Here is a 13044-nt window from a genome sequence, read left to right as displayed (position 1 = left end):
GAAGAACAGGATAGTGACATTGAATTCTCGACAGAAATTCATAATATAAATACACAAGAAGGCGAACGCTCTTCCATTAATATGGAAAAAACACAAGCCATCGAAATGTCAAATAGTGTAAGTAGCCAGGATGTTCAGTTATTGAAAGAACCGGATAATGACATTGAATTATCGAGAACAATTCACAACGTAAAACCACTGGAACAAGAACGCTCTGCCATTAATGTGGAAAAAACACAAGTCATCGAAAGATCAAGTAGTGTAAGCAGCAAGGATATCAGTTATTTGAAAACATGATGATAACATTGAATTACCGAGGAAAATTCATAACGTAGAAACTCCAGAAGGCGAACACTCTTCCATTAATATGGAAGAAACAGAAGTCTTCGAAAAAGAATGTAGCTTCAAGCTAATTTTAGAAGGTAATTAAATATATTACTTCTTTCAGAAATATTTAAAATAAGTTATTAACAACGAACCGAATAGAGTGCTATTCTGTAACTTTACTCTCACCCTATCATTTACAGGGTGTTTAGCGACCGAGAAATTCTGGAATTTGCTGGAAATTTACACAAATGTTTGTGAATTATTAAAAAGTTTTGATATTTTATTAAATTCAATAAACTAGTATTACCAAAAAAGTATTTAAAGTTACAATCCAATATTGAAATATTACTTTTAAAAATATTATTATTATTATTTTCAGGTATATATTAAAAAATATAAAATTAAAAATAATGGGTTAGAAATTAAAAAATTCAATTTTTAGGTTTAAAAGTATTTAAAGTAACTTTTAAAAAATTCACGGAAATTTCTTCTTGAATCAACTAAAAGTCAGAGTACGGTAAAGTGAGAATGAGGGTAAAAGCGTAAGTGAGAGAAATTGAGAGTGAGGATGAAGCGAAAGTTTAAGTGACCTGAAAGTCAGAGTAGAGTGAAGAGAAAGTAAGACCTCAACGCATATATACAGTTGCGCTTCTCACTCTCGTAAATATAGTAACTAGCTCTCGATCTTCTTTATGTTTGAAAGGAAGAGCCTTTATTCTTTTTAAATTTCTGTCTGGGCAATATTGACTCCAGAGTATTATATAAAAGCTAATAATATTCTTTCTTTGAGCGCGACCGATTACCTTTCAACTATAATTGTTGTACCAGTCTGTAAATTCATCTTCGAGAACAAGTGTCCAATATATTACATCATTTTCTAAAATTGCTTCTAAAAGGAAGTTTTAACTATTCCATCGAGTTCATATTGACTAGATGGTTATTGATATACTTTTCTCCACTTTTCCCCATTATCATATAGTACTCACTGTGACGTCTTTGTGGAGATAAATTATTTTCAAACATCCTTTGATCGGACATGGATATTCTAAGAATGAGTATGCATTATAATTGATAAATTCAAATAACACTTTTCATAATGCAATCATAAAAATGACATTATTTGTCTCTCCGTAAGCGAACATAAAGTGCTTCTTCTTTTCGTACGTAGTTACAAAAATACTGTGAATGACAGTTCAGTTCGAAAAAGAGCTTTGTTTGTGCTTGTTCGAGTATTTTCGTAACGCTCAAATAGATGTAATTCCGTCCATGGTTCCGTGATCCAAATCTTGTGTACGCTTTTCTCAACATTCTTTTCAATTAAATATGTTTTTCAGTGAACGCTCGTTCCAAAAAGGCCGCTAGTTCACGTTTGTTACACAATGCATTATTTTGTTCAAAAGCAAAAAATTTTTTGGTGATAGATATTTAAAATATTCCTGTCTAATAAAATTATCCACCAGTTTCTCTAACGTCTTTAATATAAAGGAAGTTAGGCTAATTGGCCTGAAGTCCTTCGCCGCAGTATACCCTGACCGACCAGCTTTCGGAATAAGCACAACCATTGTCTTTTTCCAAGTCTCCAGTATGTAACTAAGAGCTAAACACGCTCTTATAATTTTACACAAAGGTATTCTAATACACTCCAATCCCCCCGGTAATATATACCGTCCCCCCTGAAGCCTTAAATGGTTTGAAAGTGCTTATTGCCCAATCAATCTCTTCCGGAGTTATGACTCTGGCTGCTAGTTTCCAGTGTTCCCGATATCCTCGGTTCCTATCTGGTCCTATGCCATGGCTGTTCTCCGAACCTTCTCTAAAGTCCGGGAAGTTTACCTCCATCAGGTGCTTTAGACACTCCCTTTTATCCTGGGCATAGTACCCATTAGGCAACATAATAGTAGCTAATTTTGCCATTGGGTTTCAAGCTAGTACTTTATAAAGTCTTGATGCTTCTGGTACCCTCTCCATTCCATCGCAAAAACTTCTCCAGCTGACACCCCTTGCCCTCTCTACTTCTTTCTTGTAAGAATCGCGAGCAGTATGATATTCATCCCATGCTCGTTGATGCCTACGTTTCTTTGCTTTATTAAAAAGCTTCCTTACTGTTTTTCTATGTTCCTCCAAACGGAGCAGATAATAGAATCTCGCAGATACTCCGCTGCAAGCTCCAACTCCTCCCGCGTTCTATACGAAGTGGGAAAGCATGCCATGGAGGCCTTGAGGTCTTCAATATATGAAGCCCAGTCAGTACTCCTAGGATTACGTCCCCACTTTTGTTCCCGATCCTACGATTCCAATCTAACAGTACTGTGGTCCAAGAGGGAATCTTCATCAGACACGCTCCAGTCTCTCACGCCATCACACAAAGACTTGGAACAGATCGCAATATACAATACCTCTTTTCTGTTAACAGTAACGAAAGTCGGCTCATTACCCTGATTTAAAATATCTAAATCTGTATCTATCAGAAAATCTAAAAGTCTTCTGCCTCTGTTATTAATGTCTGTGCTACCCCAAACGACATGGTGCTCTTGGCTAAAATCGCCGAAGCGTCTTTACAATGATGGAAATTAATCTGCGTACAATGAATCCCGGAAGCAGCCATTTTAAGGCTGATTCGCGGTTTCCTCAGTCGCGTCCCCCCTGTGTACCCTGCACAAAAGCTATGTACTGACATAGCTGTTGGCTGTTGGAGTGGCACGGTACTGACCGTGCCACGCCACTCTTAGAGTGATTTGGCCCAGCCGAAAACACAGTTTCAACTGCCGGGCTTGAAGGATTGAAGCCTGGTTCACCCTAGGACCAGGTACCCAAACTACAACCCTTACCAACTTGATCAGCTGAGCCGGATCTACCACCTTAATGGTAAAACCCCCTAACGCCTGACTGAACCGAGGTTTACAGCTATTTAGCCATTCCCTAGATTCTGAGTCCAGGCACTCTACTAGGATCGCTCCCCTAGTAAGACGAACCTCTCCAAAGTGAGGATAGGGTCCTACTTCGTCCCCTTCTTTATCACCATGAATTGCTACCCTTAATTGGTCCAGATTAGCCAACGTCATAAAAACCCTCAAATAGCTTTCCGCAACGATCGCCCCGGCTAATGACGATCTAGTAATTTCCGCAAACGATACGGTTCCCCCTTGTGGGCCCCTTAACTTTTTTGCCGGCATTCTGGTATTAGGGGAAGCCTCGTACGAGTCCTGCCGTCTTTTTGACAGTCCGGCCCCCAACGTCCTCCCACCCTCTCTAGTAGTGTCCCGATAAGTGCTAGCGGTATTCGATCCGGTCCTCAGAGAGTCCCGAGCTCGACACCGCCTTAGATTGGGTAACAGGGTATCTCTCCTCAATCGCCATGGCACAGCCAACGTAACCATCCCCACGAGAGATATCGAGAAGTAGCCTCCCACTGGATAAAGTCCCTCGTGCGCCTCCCACCAAAGGCAATACTCGCTGTCTGTTCGACTTCCAATCGTATCGTATCACCTGCGTCGCACTAACGACAGCTTGAATTGAAAACGACATCCTCACCTAACGGCGAAAATCATAACACCTGCAAAATATGGTGATAAAATTTAGTTGTTGGTAAATTGAGATAAAAATTAATTTTTGTTTAAGCCTCTGCCTGTTCTTGTGTTCGTCATTGTTTCAAATCTATATAAATAATATCAGACTTTTGTCTGTACATTGCTTAGAATTTATAAATTCATGTTTAGCTTACAGAATTCGGATTGCTCCTGACATTTTTCGGATTAAGTTTTTTTAACTAGTTACGGACTGAATTCGTAGACATTCAGGATTATTCCGGAGTGTTTTCGGATTTAGGTTTCCGTTCGAATTGATATCAGACTATCGTAGATCATTTTTTGGACTTTTTCGTACAATTTTCGGACTAATCCATACTAGTCCGTATTTAATCCGAAATTTTTACCAGGGATTTAAGGTAGAAAATAAAATATGTGTTTAATATAAAGTGTACAGTTAAAGTATCAATAAAACTGAAATTTGACTTCAACGGGCACAGAAACATAGAAAGTTCTTAAGACGCCATTAGCGCAAATTGGGATTTATAAATCAAAATTTTCTTAGTTTTAAATTCTAGAAATGTTTTAGAAATGACTATTAAAATAAATAAATTCCTATTTATAAATTAAAATTTTGCTTTTTGAATTTTAGAAATGTTTGGGGTATTTTGTTACTTTTCAAAATTCTATCTGGGCATTACGCAAAAACGGGTAGAATCTGATATGGAAATTTTCAATAGGGATATGGAAAAATTATACCAATTTGAGAAATGAAAATACATTTAGCATAAGATTTATTCTTAAAGAAATATAGGCTTTTTGAGTGTATTTAAAGTATATGTGACCTGGTCTATGAAAAGGGACCTTACGTGTCAAAAAATCATTTTTTACTTTTTTGTTGATTTGGATAGGGTTTGAAACGCTCTTTAAGATGGTGAAAACCAAAAAATCATAATTAATTAATTAATTATAATTAATTATTAATTTATTATTATTTACTTTTATTATTTATTTATTTATTAATTATAATTACACTGGGGTCAAAAAGTTTCAGTACATTTGTACTGATTACTGTTAAGTGCTCGCTTCACTTAAAATTCAAATATTTCTGTAAAAATGGATGTAAGAGCTATCAAAGTAGGATCATTTTAAAGTTCAATAAATTTAGAGTCAAATAGGATAAGATAAAACCAATTTAATAGTGTAAATATTAAAAATAAAATTCTTTAAAGTTAGAGATTTTTTGTGAAAATTGTGATTTTGAAATCTGGAATTCAAGCGTACGCCAATTGAAGAAAATTTTTTTTTAAGTTTTGATAGTTGCACAATAGAAAGTACAAATTTCATTCTTTAATTCTAGACCAAAATCATTCACATATATTAAGTATTTTCTTCAAATGTTATAAAAATAATATCTCTTGCTCTAAATTTTTCGAAGAATATAAACTGCAAATTCGTCGTTTTCATTCACTTGTTCTATCAAATAACCACACTTTTGAAAAATATAGAACCTCTTCATCTTAGGAAATTTAAGTTATTTACATGAAATTTATCCCTCTTCTCATAATTTTACACATTTTAAATCTATTATTATTCCTTATTTTCATTCTAGGTGTCAATTTTTTTATTTTTCAATAAAAAAAGGTGCATATTTTTCAAAAGTGTGGTTAATTGAAAAAACAAGTGAACGAAAACGACGAATTAGCAATTAATATTCTTTGAAAAATTTCGAGAGAAAGGGAAGTTATTTTTATAGAATTTCAAGAAAATACTTAATATATGTGAATTATTTTGGTCTAGAATTAAAGAATGGAATTTGTACTTAATATTGTGCAACTATCAAATCTTAAAAAAAAATTTCCATCAATTGGCGTGCGCTTGAATTCTAGATTTCAAAATCGCATTTTTCACGAAAAATCTCTAACTTTAAAGAATTATATTTTCAATATTTACAGTATTGAATTAGTTATATCTTAGCCTGTTTGACTCTAAATTTATTGAACCTTAAAATGATCCTAGTTTGATAGCTCTAACATCTATTTTTGCAGAACTATTTGAATTTGAAGTGAAGTGAGCATTTAAAAGTAATCAGTACAAATGTACTGAAAGTTTTTGACCCCAGTGTAATTTTTAAGTTAAAAGAAACAAGAGTAAAAATACGAAAAAACTGATTTTTTGTTATTATACAAATTAAAATAACGAAGACGATAATTTTTTATTATTTAGAAAAGTTGACAGTTTCTTTGACAACTGTCAACAGTTAAAATTCAAATTTGATATCATATTCGTAATCAGCGACCTCAAAAACCTTACTACTGTCTTTTTTACAAAAAACGATCACTTTTTAGAGAAGTTGACAGCTGTCAACTGTCAAATTGTCAATTTAACATCATATTCGTAATCAGCGGCCTCGAAAACCCTTACAAACATGTGTCACTTATTTATACTTATTGTTGCTATTTAGAAAACTTAGATTATTTTTTCTGTGTTTGGGGAGTTTGTTATTAATTTATATAAACAATTATTAAAAAAAATTTCATTACTTGTATGTTTTTTATTTTGATACTGTGATCCACAGTGAAGAAAATAAGCTTAAATTGATTAAAAAATATTAATATTTTAAAAAGTTACAAGGGTTTTTCTAAGTTAAACTTTAACTGCTGTTTTCTCGAAAACTTGTTTTCGCACGTAAGGTCCCTTTTCACTGTCCAGGTCACATATATTCATTACCTAAAATCATATCGAAAATTCTCATACGGTTTTACATGAAAATCAATATTGTTTCCTTTATGACAGTTGACTTTTACATGGTTTTTGATATAGGGTCCCATGTATATTCCCATGTGGGAATCGAAAACGTGTTATAGTTTCTACTAATACATTGTCTATCAACCGCGAAAGAAAACCGAGAAATATCCGTGAATTTAATTCGACCAGGAAAAATCGAGAATTTTTTGACAAACCGGAAATTTTGATATATAATTAAAAAAAGTTGTATTATATTAATTTGTTTTTAAAAAATCGCTTTTTGCTTTAATTTTTATTGATGTAACATTTTTATTTATCAAAATTTAAGCACTACTTTCAGTCTACAATATAGGTGTTATTTTAGATTTTATCAGTCATAAAATAGGGTCCATTCTCGATACAATTAGTTCAAAGTAGGACTCTACATAACTTCAAAAGCTGGTGTAAATTTAGGATTAATTTTTTATACATTAATTGAAATACTACAAACGCATAAAATACTACAAATTGTCAAATACTGTTCTGTGAATCTGAATTAGATAAAAATAATATTTGATAGGAAAAATCATTTACTGATTCAAATAGTATCTAATATTTTCTTAATGAAATAGTTAATGCTAACTAATTATTAATTTTTCCCAATCAAATTAAATTCCCGATTAGTAGACACCTCTTCAAATATATTAATAGAAACTAAAACCTGTCGAAGACGGGTACGATATCTAATTATTATCTATCTAATATATCTAATCATCTTTATCTACATGAATGTTAAGTAGAAACTGTAAGAAATACGTTTTGGAGGACTAGACTGGAGATAAACCAGCGTAGGCAGAGGGTTAAATATAAAATTTTTGTTATTAATGTTTAAAATTATATCGTTTTTTTATCATAGACGAAGTGCTACGACTATCACCGGCAAAAGAACCTGGGTCCTCATCAAATTCAAAAATAATTGAAACGGCGAAAATCATAACACCTCAAGAAGATGGTATTAAAACTTAGATGCTAATAAGATAAAACTTAATTTTGTTTAAGCCTCTGTGGTTCTTGTGTTCGTCATTGTCTCAAATAATCTATTTAAATTCTAAATCAACGTAGACAGAGGATTGAATATAAGAATTTTGTTATCAATTTTTAAAATTATATCGTTTTTTTATCATAGACGCAGTGCTGCAACTTTCACTGTCAAATGAACCTGAGTCCTCATCAAATTCAAAAATAATTGAAACGGCGAAAATCATAGACGCAGAGCTGCAACTTTCACCGTCAAATGAACCATCCTCATCGAATTCAAAAATAATTGAAACGACGAAAATCATAACACCTAAAAAAGGTGATATTAAAACTAAAATGTTAATAAGATAAAAATTAATTTTGTTTAATCCTCTGCTTGATCTTATGTTTGTCATTATCTAAAATCAAAAAAGCATAAATTTTTTGTTTAATTTGTAGAAATAGACTTAATTAAAAGCTGAATACGACTATTTAGAACATTTTCTGATAAATAGAAGTGTTCAAATTCAGGATATTTAATTCAGAATGTCATTACTTTTTCTTAAATTTTAAGTAATCTAAGTCTCCAGTTAAATTTGACTTTTTTATTTTTGGGTACATGTTTCTTCAAAACCAATGAACCGATAAAATTTTTTTTTTTAATTTTTTCAGTAAGGCTTCTATTAAATAGTTTGACAATTTTATTAACTTAAAAAACAGAAATATTTAAGTCCTCTTAAATGTTAAGTACACGGAACAATTATTGGTGCAGTATCTGTACTTAATAGTGCATGGGTTATTCCTATTTAAAACTTTGACTATTCAATTCACTTTACACCTAATATTTCCTATTGTTTTTATATAAAGTAAAGTTAATTATTGGTCAAATATTTCAAAAGGTCCCAAGTCAAAATTAAGACCTTCTTTAAGTTTTCCAAAAACCTCTTTTTAACCTCTTTAAACTTCTAAATCCTCTTTTGAACCTAAAAACTACAGAAATGGATTTTTCCGCACATTTAGAGGTTCAAAATAGGTTCAAAAGAAAAGTAAACAGGCTTAAAAGAGGTCCGAAAAAAGATTTTAAAAATATTTCGAAAACTAAAATTAGAATTTTTTTCACAGAATTATATTTCAATTGCCCTATAGAAGATGCAAATAATAGTTTTTGAATGATTTCAATTAATCTATGTATTAGCATAGATAGAAATTTAAAAAAATTAAATTTAACAAAAATTTGAAATCCTCTTTTCAACCCCTAAATTTTGACTCGGGATACAGCATGTACACCTTAAATTTATCCGTGTAGAAACTATGAAAAATACTTTTCAGAGGACTAAACTGAAGTTAAGCCAGCATAGGCAGAGGGTTAAAAATTTCGTTATTAATTTTTAAAATGATATTGTTTTTTATCATAGACACAGTGCTACAACTTTCACCGTCAAAAGAAAAGGAGTCCTCATCGAATTCAAACATAATTAAAACGTCGAAAATCATGACATCTAACAAATATGGTAATATAATATATAATATATAATAAAGATTGTAAATTAAAAAAAGAAGTATTCTTATAAACTGTTTTTGTGATTCACCCGGTATTAATATAAAGTTAATGCTGATTAGATTGTTCTAACAAATTGTTAATTAATGATACTGATAATAATTAGACCTTCGTTAATTCGAAGTTAATACATGATAAACACTGAAATCAGCTATAAATCAACAGCTATAACCATACAGTGTCCAACGCTCTTCCAGAAGCGTGCTTCTGGGCGCACGATAACCGTCCGATCATCGCGCTTAGTTAATTGTTGCGCGCTTCACGCGAAAATAGCTCACAGTGAGGTGCCTACCCAGGTGCGAATTTGGGTTAGCCGCCAGAGTTTGAAGGTTGGCCCACGGTTGGCCTAACTTTAGCAAGCGAAATTTCGGTTGCCAGAGAGGCCCAAACTCTGGACCTCGGTTGGCCCGACGGTTGGCAAATCTCTGTGAAACGCAGTTCAATTGACTTACATTTTTGTAAGTTGTATTTTTTCTGGGCCTCGGTTGGCCCGACGATTGGCAAAACTCTGTGAAACGCAGTTTAATTAGCTTATAATATTATTTTTGTTGGACGAACTCTGGGCAACGATTGGCCCAACGGTTGGCAAAACTCTGTGAAACACAGTTTAAATGACTTAAACTTCCTTGGTCGGCCGAACTATGGGCCACGGTTGGCCTGACGGTAGGCAAAACTCAAGAAACGCAGTTAAATTAACTTAAATTTTCATGGTCGAACGAACTCTGGTCCTCGGTGGGCGCAACGGTTGGTAAAACTCCAAAAAAGCAGTATAATTGACTTATACTTTCTGGGTCGGCCAAACTCTTTGCCACGTTTGGCCCAACTGTTGCAGCTTTAATATACATTTAACGTTATATACTCCTATGTAAGCGTAGCGTAGTGCGTTAGGTTAGGGGTTCGACCTCAGCTAGCGTTGGATATTTTCGAAAATGTATATATGAGATTGTGTTTAATAATAATAGGTAGAGGTTGTATCTGATGTTCCCCCTAATAATAACGTGTTAATTGTATAAGTAATTTAGTTTTTTAATAATTTTTTACTTTTGGCAGTTGAAGTTGGCCAAACTATGAAAATTGTGGTTGGCCCAACTCACGCATCTAAAATTGTGCCAACATTGGCGTCAGTCTTTGGACCAACCATTGAAATGTATGATTGGCACAACATATGCATTTTAAGTTGGGCCAACTTCATTATGAGTTGTCAGGCCAACCATCGTCGCCATTAGACGGTAAACCGTTATCATCTGTATGGTTGGTCCAACCTCTGTCACAAGAAATTAGACCGACTTTGTAAAAGTTGGCCTAACTATAGGCCGATCAAAAAATCGCACCTTCGTGCATTACATTGTTTTATTTCATTTTCGTAGCTTATAAATGTTTCTTTGGTAAAATTTTTCTTTCCTTTTCTATTATATATATTTCATAAAATTTTTTTTCTTAAAGTTACTATGATTTTAAGGATTACATTCTCATCACATATTTTTGATTTTTGATAATTTTAATATTATTGATTACGAGATTAATTAAGCTTTAATTTAAATTTTTGGGATCGTTTATTACGAATGGTAAATTATTTTTTATTACTACCTTTCTTTGTAGAAACATGGTTAGTTGAAAAAACTTTTAATTTTGATTAATTTAATACCAATTTTAGTACTAAATCGAAATTTAGTTCTATTTTAATACCGTAATCAGATCTAATTTAGAACCTCTATTTTACAGTAGAGTTAGTACATAACGATTATCTGTTTAAACTGTTTCTGAATTGATAAATTCATAAAATATCTAATGTTTTATTGCCCAAATTAGTTATTTATAAAATTTTTTAAAAATTAAGTTTTTAGACGTTTTGAATAAGGTGATAATAAATAAGAAAAATTATTCATTTAAGTAATTGTTAAATCAAAAATTTTATGTTCCACGTTTCTTTGGGGTCGACCATAATTCACGTAGCTAGTTCAGAAAAAAATGTTCAAAAACTAACAAAAATAAAGCTACATGCACTGAAAAACCTTTGGGACTGTACCCAGTGAGAAATTTCTCACCGGTCCAATATCGGTCCAATATTGGGAGCCAAGAGACCGATCATCGGTCCAATAAAGGCTCCCAATATTGGACCAATATGGGCTGATGCTTGGGATGTAACGGCATCGCCAATCATCGGTTGTCAATATTGGTCCAATATTGGCCGAATATTGGCAACCAAGAGAAAAAAATTTTTTTAAATAAATTTTTTTTAATTAAATAATAATAATAAAAAATTAATGTTTATAATTTTTGTTTAATATATTTATTTGTTTAATTATTTATTTTTAATAATTCATGTAAATAATAAATAATTTATTATTTATAAATTATAATTATTTAAAAATGCAGCAGCTATTAGAAAATAGCATTCTGCAAAAAAATTCTATCATTGAAAAATCAATGATAGGCGAGAGAAATCCGCGTCTTTAAATAGATTCGCAGATGATAGACAAGAGATATCCGCGTCATTAAACGGATTCGCAGATATACTCTGGTCTCGCGACGAATCTCTCGATACTTATATACACTGGAGTCGCCGTGTCAGTTGCGAGAACGGTTACAGCGTCCCTCTTGCGGCAGAGATAAGAATTGTCACGTAAACTGCTAAATCGCTTTACCGACCGCCTTATTATACCCGCAGTTTACGTGACAATTCTTATCTCTCCCGCCAGAGGGACGTTGTAACCGTTCTCGCAACTGACACGGCGACTCCAGTGTATATAAGTATCGAGAGATTCGTCGCGAGACCAGAGTATATCTGCGAATCCGTTTAATGACGCGGATATCTCTTGTCTATCATCTGCGAATCTATTTAAAGACGTGGATTTCTCTCGCCTATCATTGATTTTTCAATGATAGAATTTTTTTGCAGAATGTTATTTTCTAATAGCTGCTGCATTTTTAAATAATTATAATTTATAAATAATAAATTATTTATTATTTACATGAATTATTAAAAATAAATAATTAAACAAATAAATATATTAAACAAAAATTATAAACAATAATTTTTTATTATTATTTAATTAAAAAAAATTTATTTAAAAAAATTTTTTTCTCTTGGTTGCCAATATTCGGCCAATATTGGACCAATATTGACAACCGATGATTGGCGATGCCGTTACATCCCAAGCATCAGCCCATATTGGTCCAATATTGGGAGTCAATCGGCGCCCAGCACGGCAACCAATATTGGACCGATATTGGACCGATTAAAGTCTATTGGCAATTTCTCACTGGGTAGCGGAACAACGTATGTGACAGCTGCTCCACTATGGTTTTGGTGCGCTGCGGTAAAATCTTAGGCGCGTGACAGTCCCAAATGTTGGTGAGCAGCTCACCGAAGTAGTGGGAATGCCGTCTTTGGTTTGCAGCTGAACAACTTTGGGACTTTCACGCGCCCAAGATTTTACCGTAGCAACCCAAAAGTATAGTCCTGTAGCGTTCCTCCAAAATGGTCAGTAGCAGCCTATCGAAAGTCTGCTGCTGACCCAAAGGTCTCTCAGTGTGGTTTATACGGAAAACACCTTTGTTGTATAGTTTTATTTGGAAAAAATATCATTTATATTTGATACGCCATTTAAAAGTTTTAAAAATAGGTATACTTATTTCGTAATAAACCAACCTAAAAAAACTAGTATGGCACATTTTAAAAAATTTGATTTCTTTTCAATAAAAAGAAAAGTTGTTTGTATTTTTCTAACCTATAATAATATACAAATGAAAATTTTGAAATTTGAAAATTTTTAAAGTACTGTAGTTTTTGTAGTTTATGACGAAAATGTCTCGCTAACGAACTTAAGTTTCATTTTTGAACCAACTTTAAGTGAGTTAAATTTAAAAATAATCCGATAAGTTTTTCAA

General features: G+C 32.8%; 1 protein-coding gene across 1 annotated transcript; it reads left to right on the top strand.

Moving 5' to 3' along the window:
* Window positions 1-366: 366 nt before the first annotated feature.
* On the top strand, window positions 367-9270 carry LOC122509973. Its single transcript, XM_043624335.1, has 5 exons — window positions 367-422; window positions 7495-7590; window positions 7765-7935; window positions 9011-9106; window positions 9260-9270. Exons 1-5 carry the CDS (start codon window positions 368-370, stop codon window positions 9268-9270), a joined length of 429 nt encoding a protein of 142 aa, XP_043480270.1. The 5' UTR covers window position 367.
* The last annotated feature ends 3774 nt before the right edge of the window (window positions 9271-13044 follow it).

This window comes from Leptopilina heterotoma, unplaced genomic scaffold (assembly GCF_015476425.1).
Source record: "Leptopilina heterotoma isolate Lh14 unplaced genomic scaffold, ASM1547642v1 Lhet_65, whole genome shotgun sequence".
NCBI lineage: Eukaryota > Metazoa > Arthropoda > Insecta > Hymenoptera > Figitidae > Leptopilina > Leptopilina heterotoma.
The sequence above is the reverse complement of the archived record's forward strand: the minus strand, read 5'-3'. Positions and strand labels throughout refer to the sequence as shown.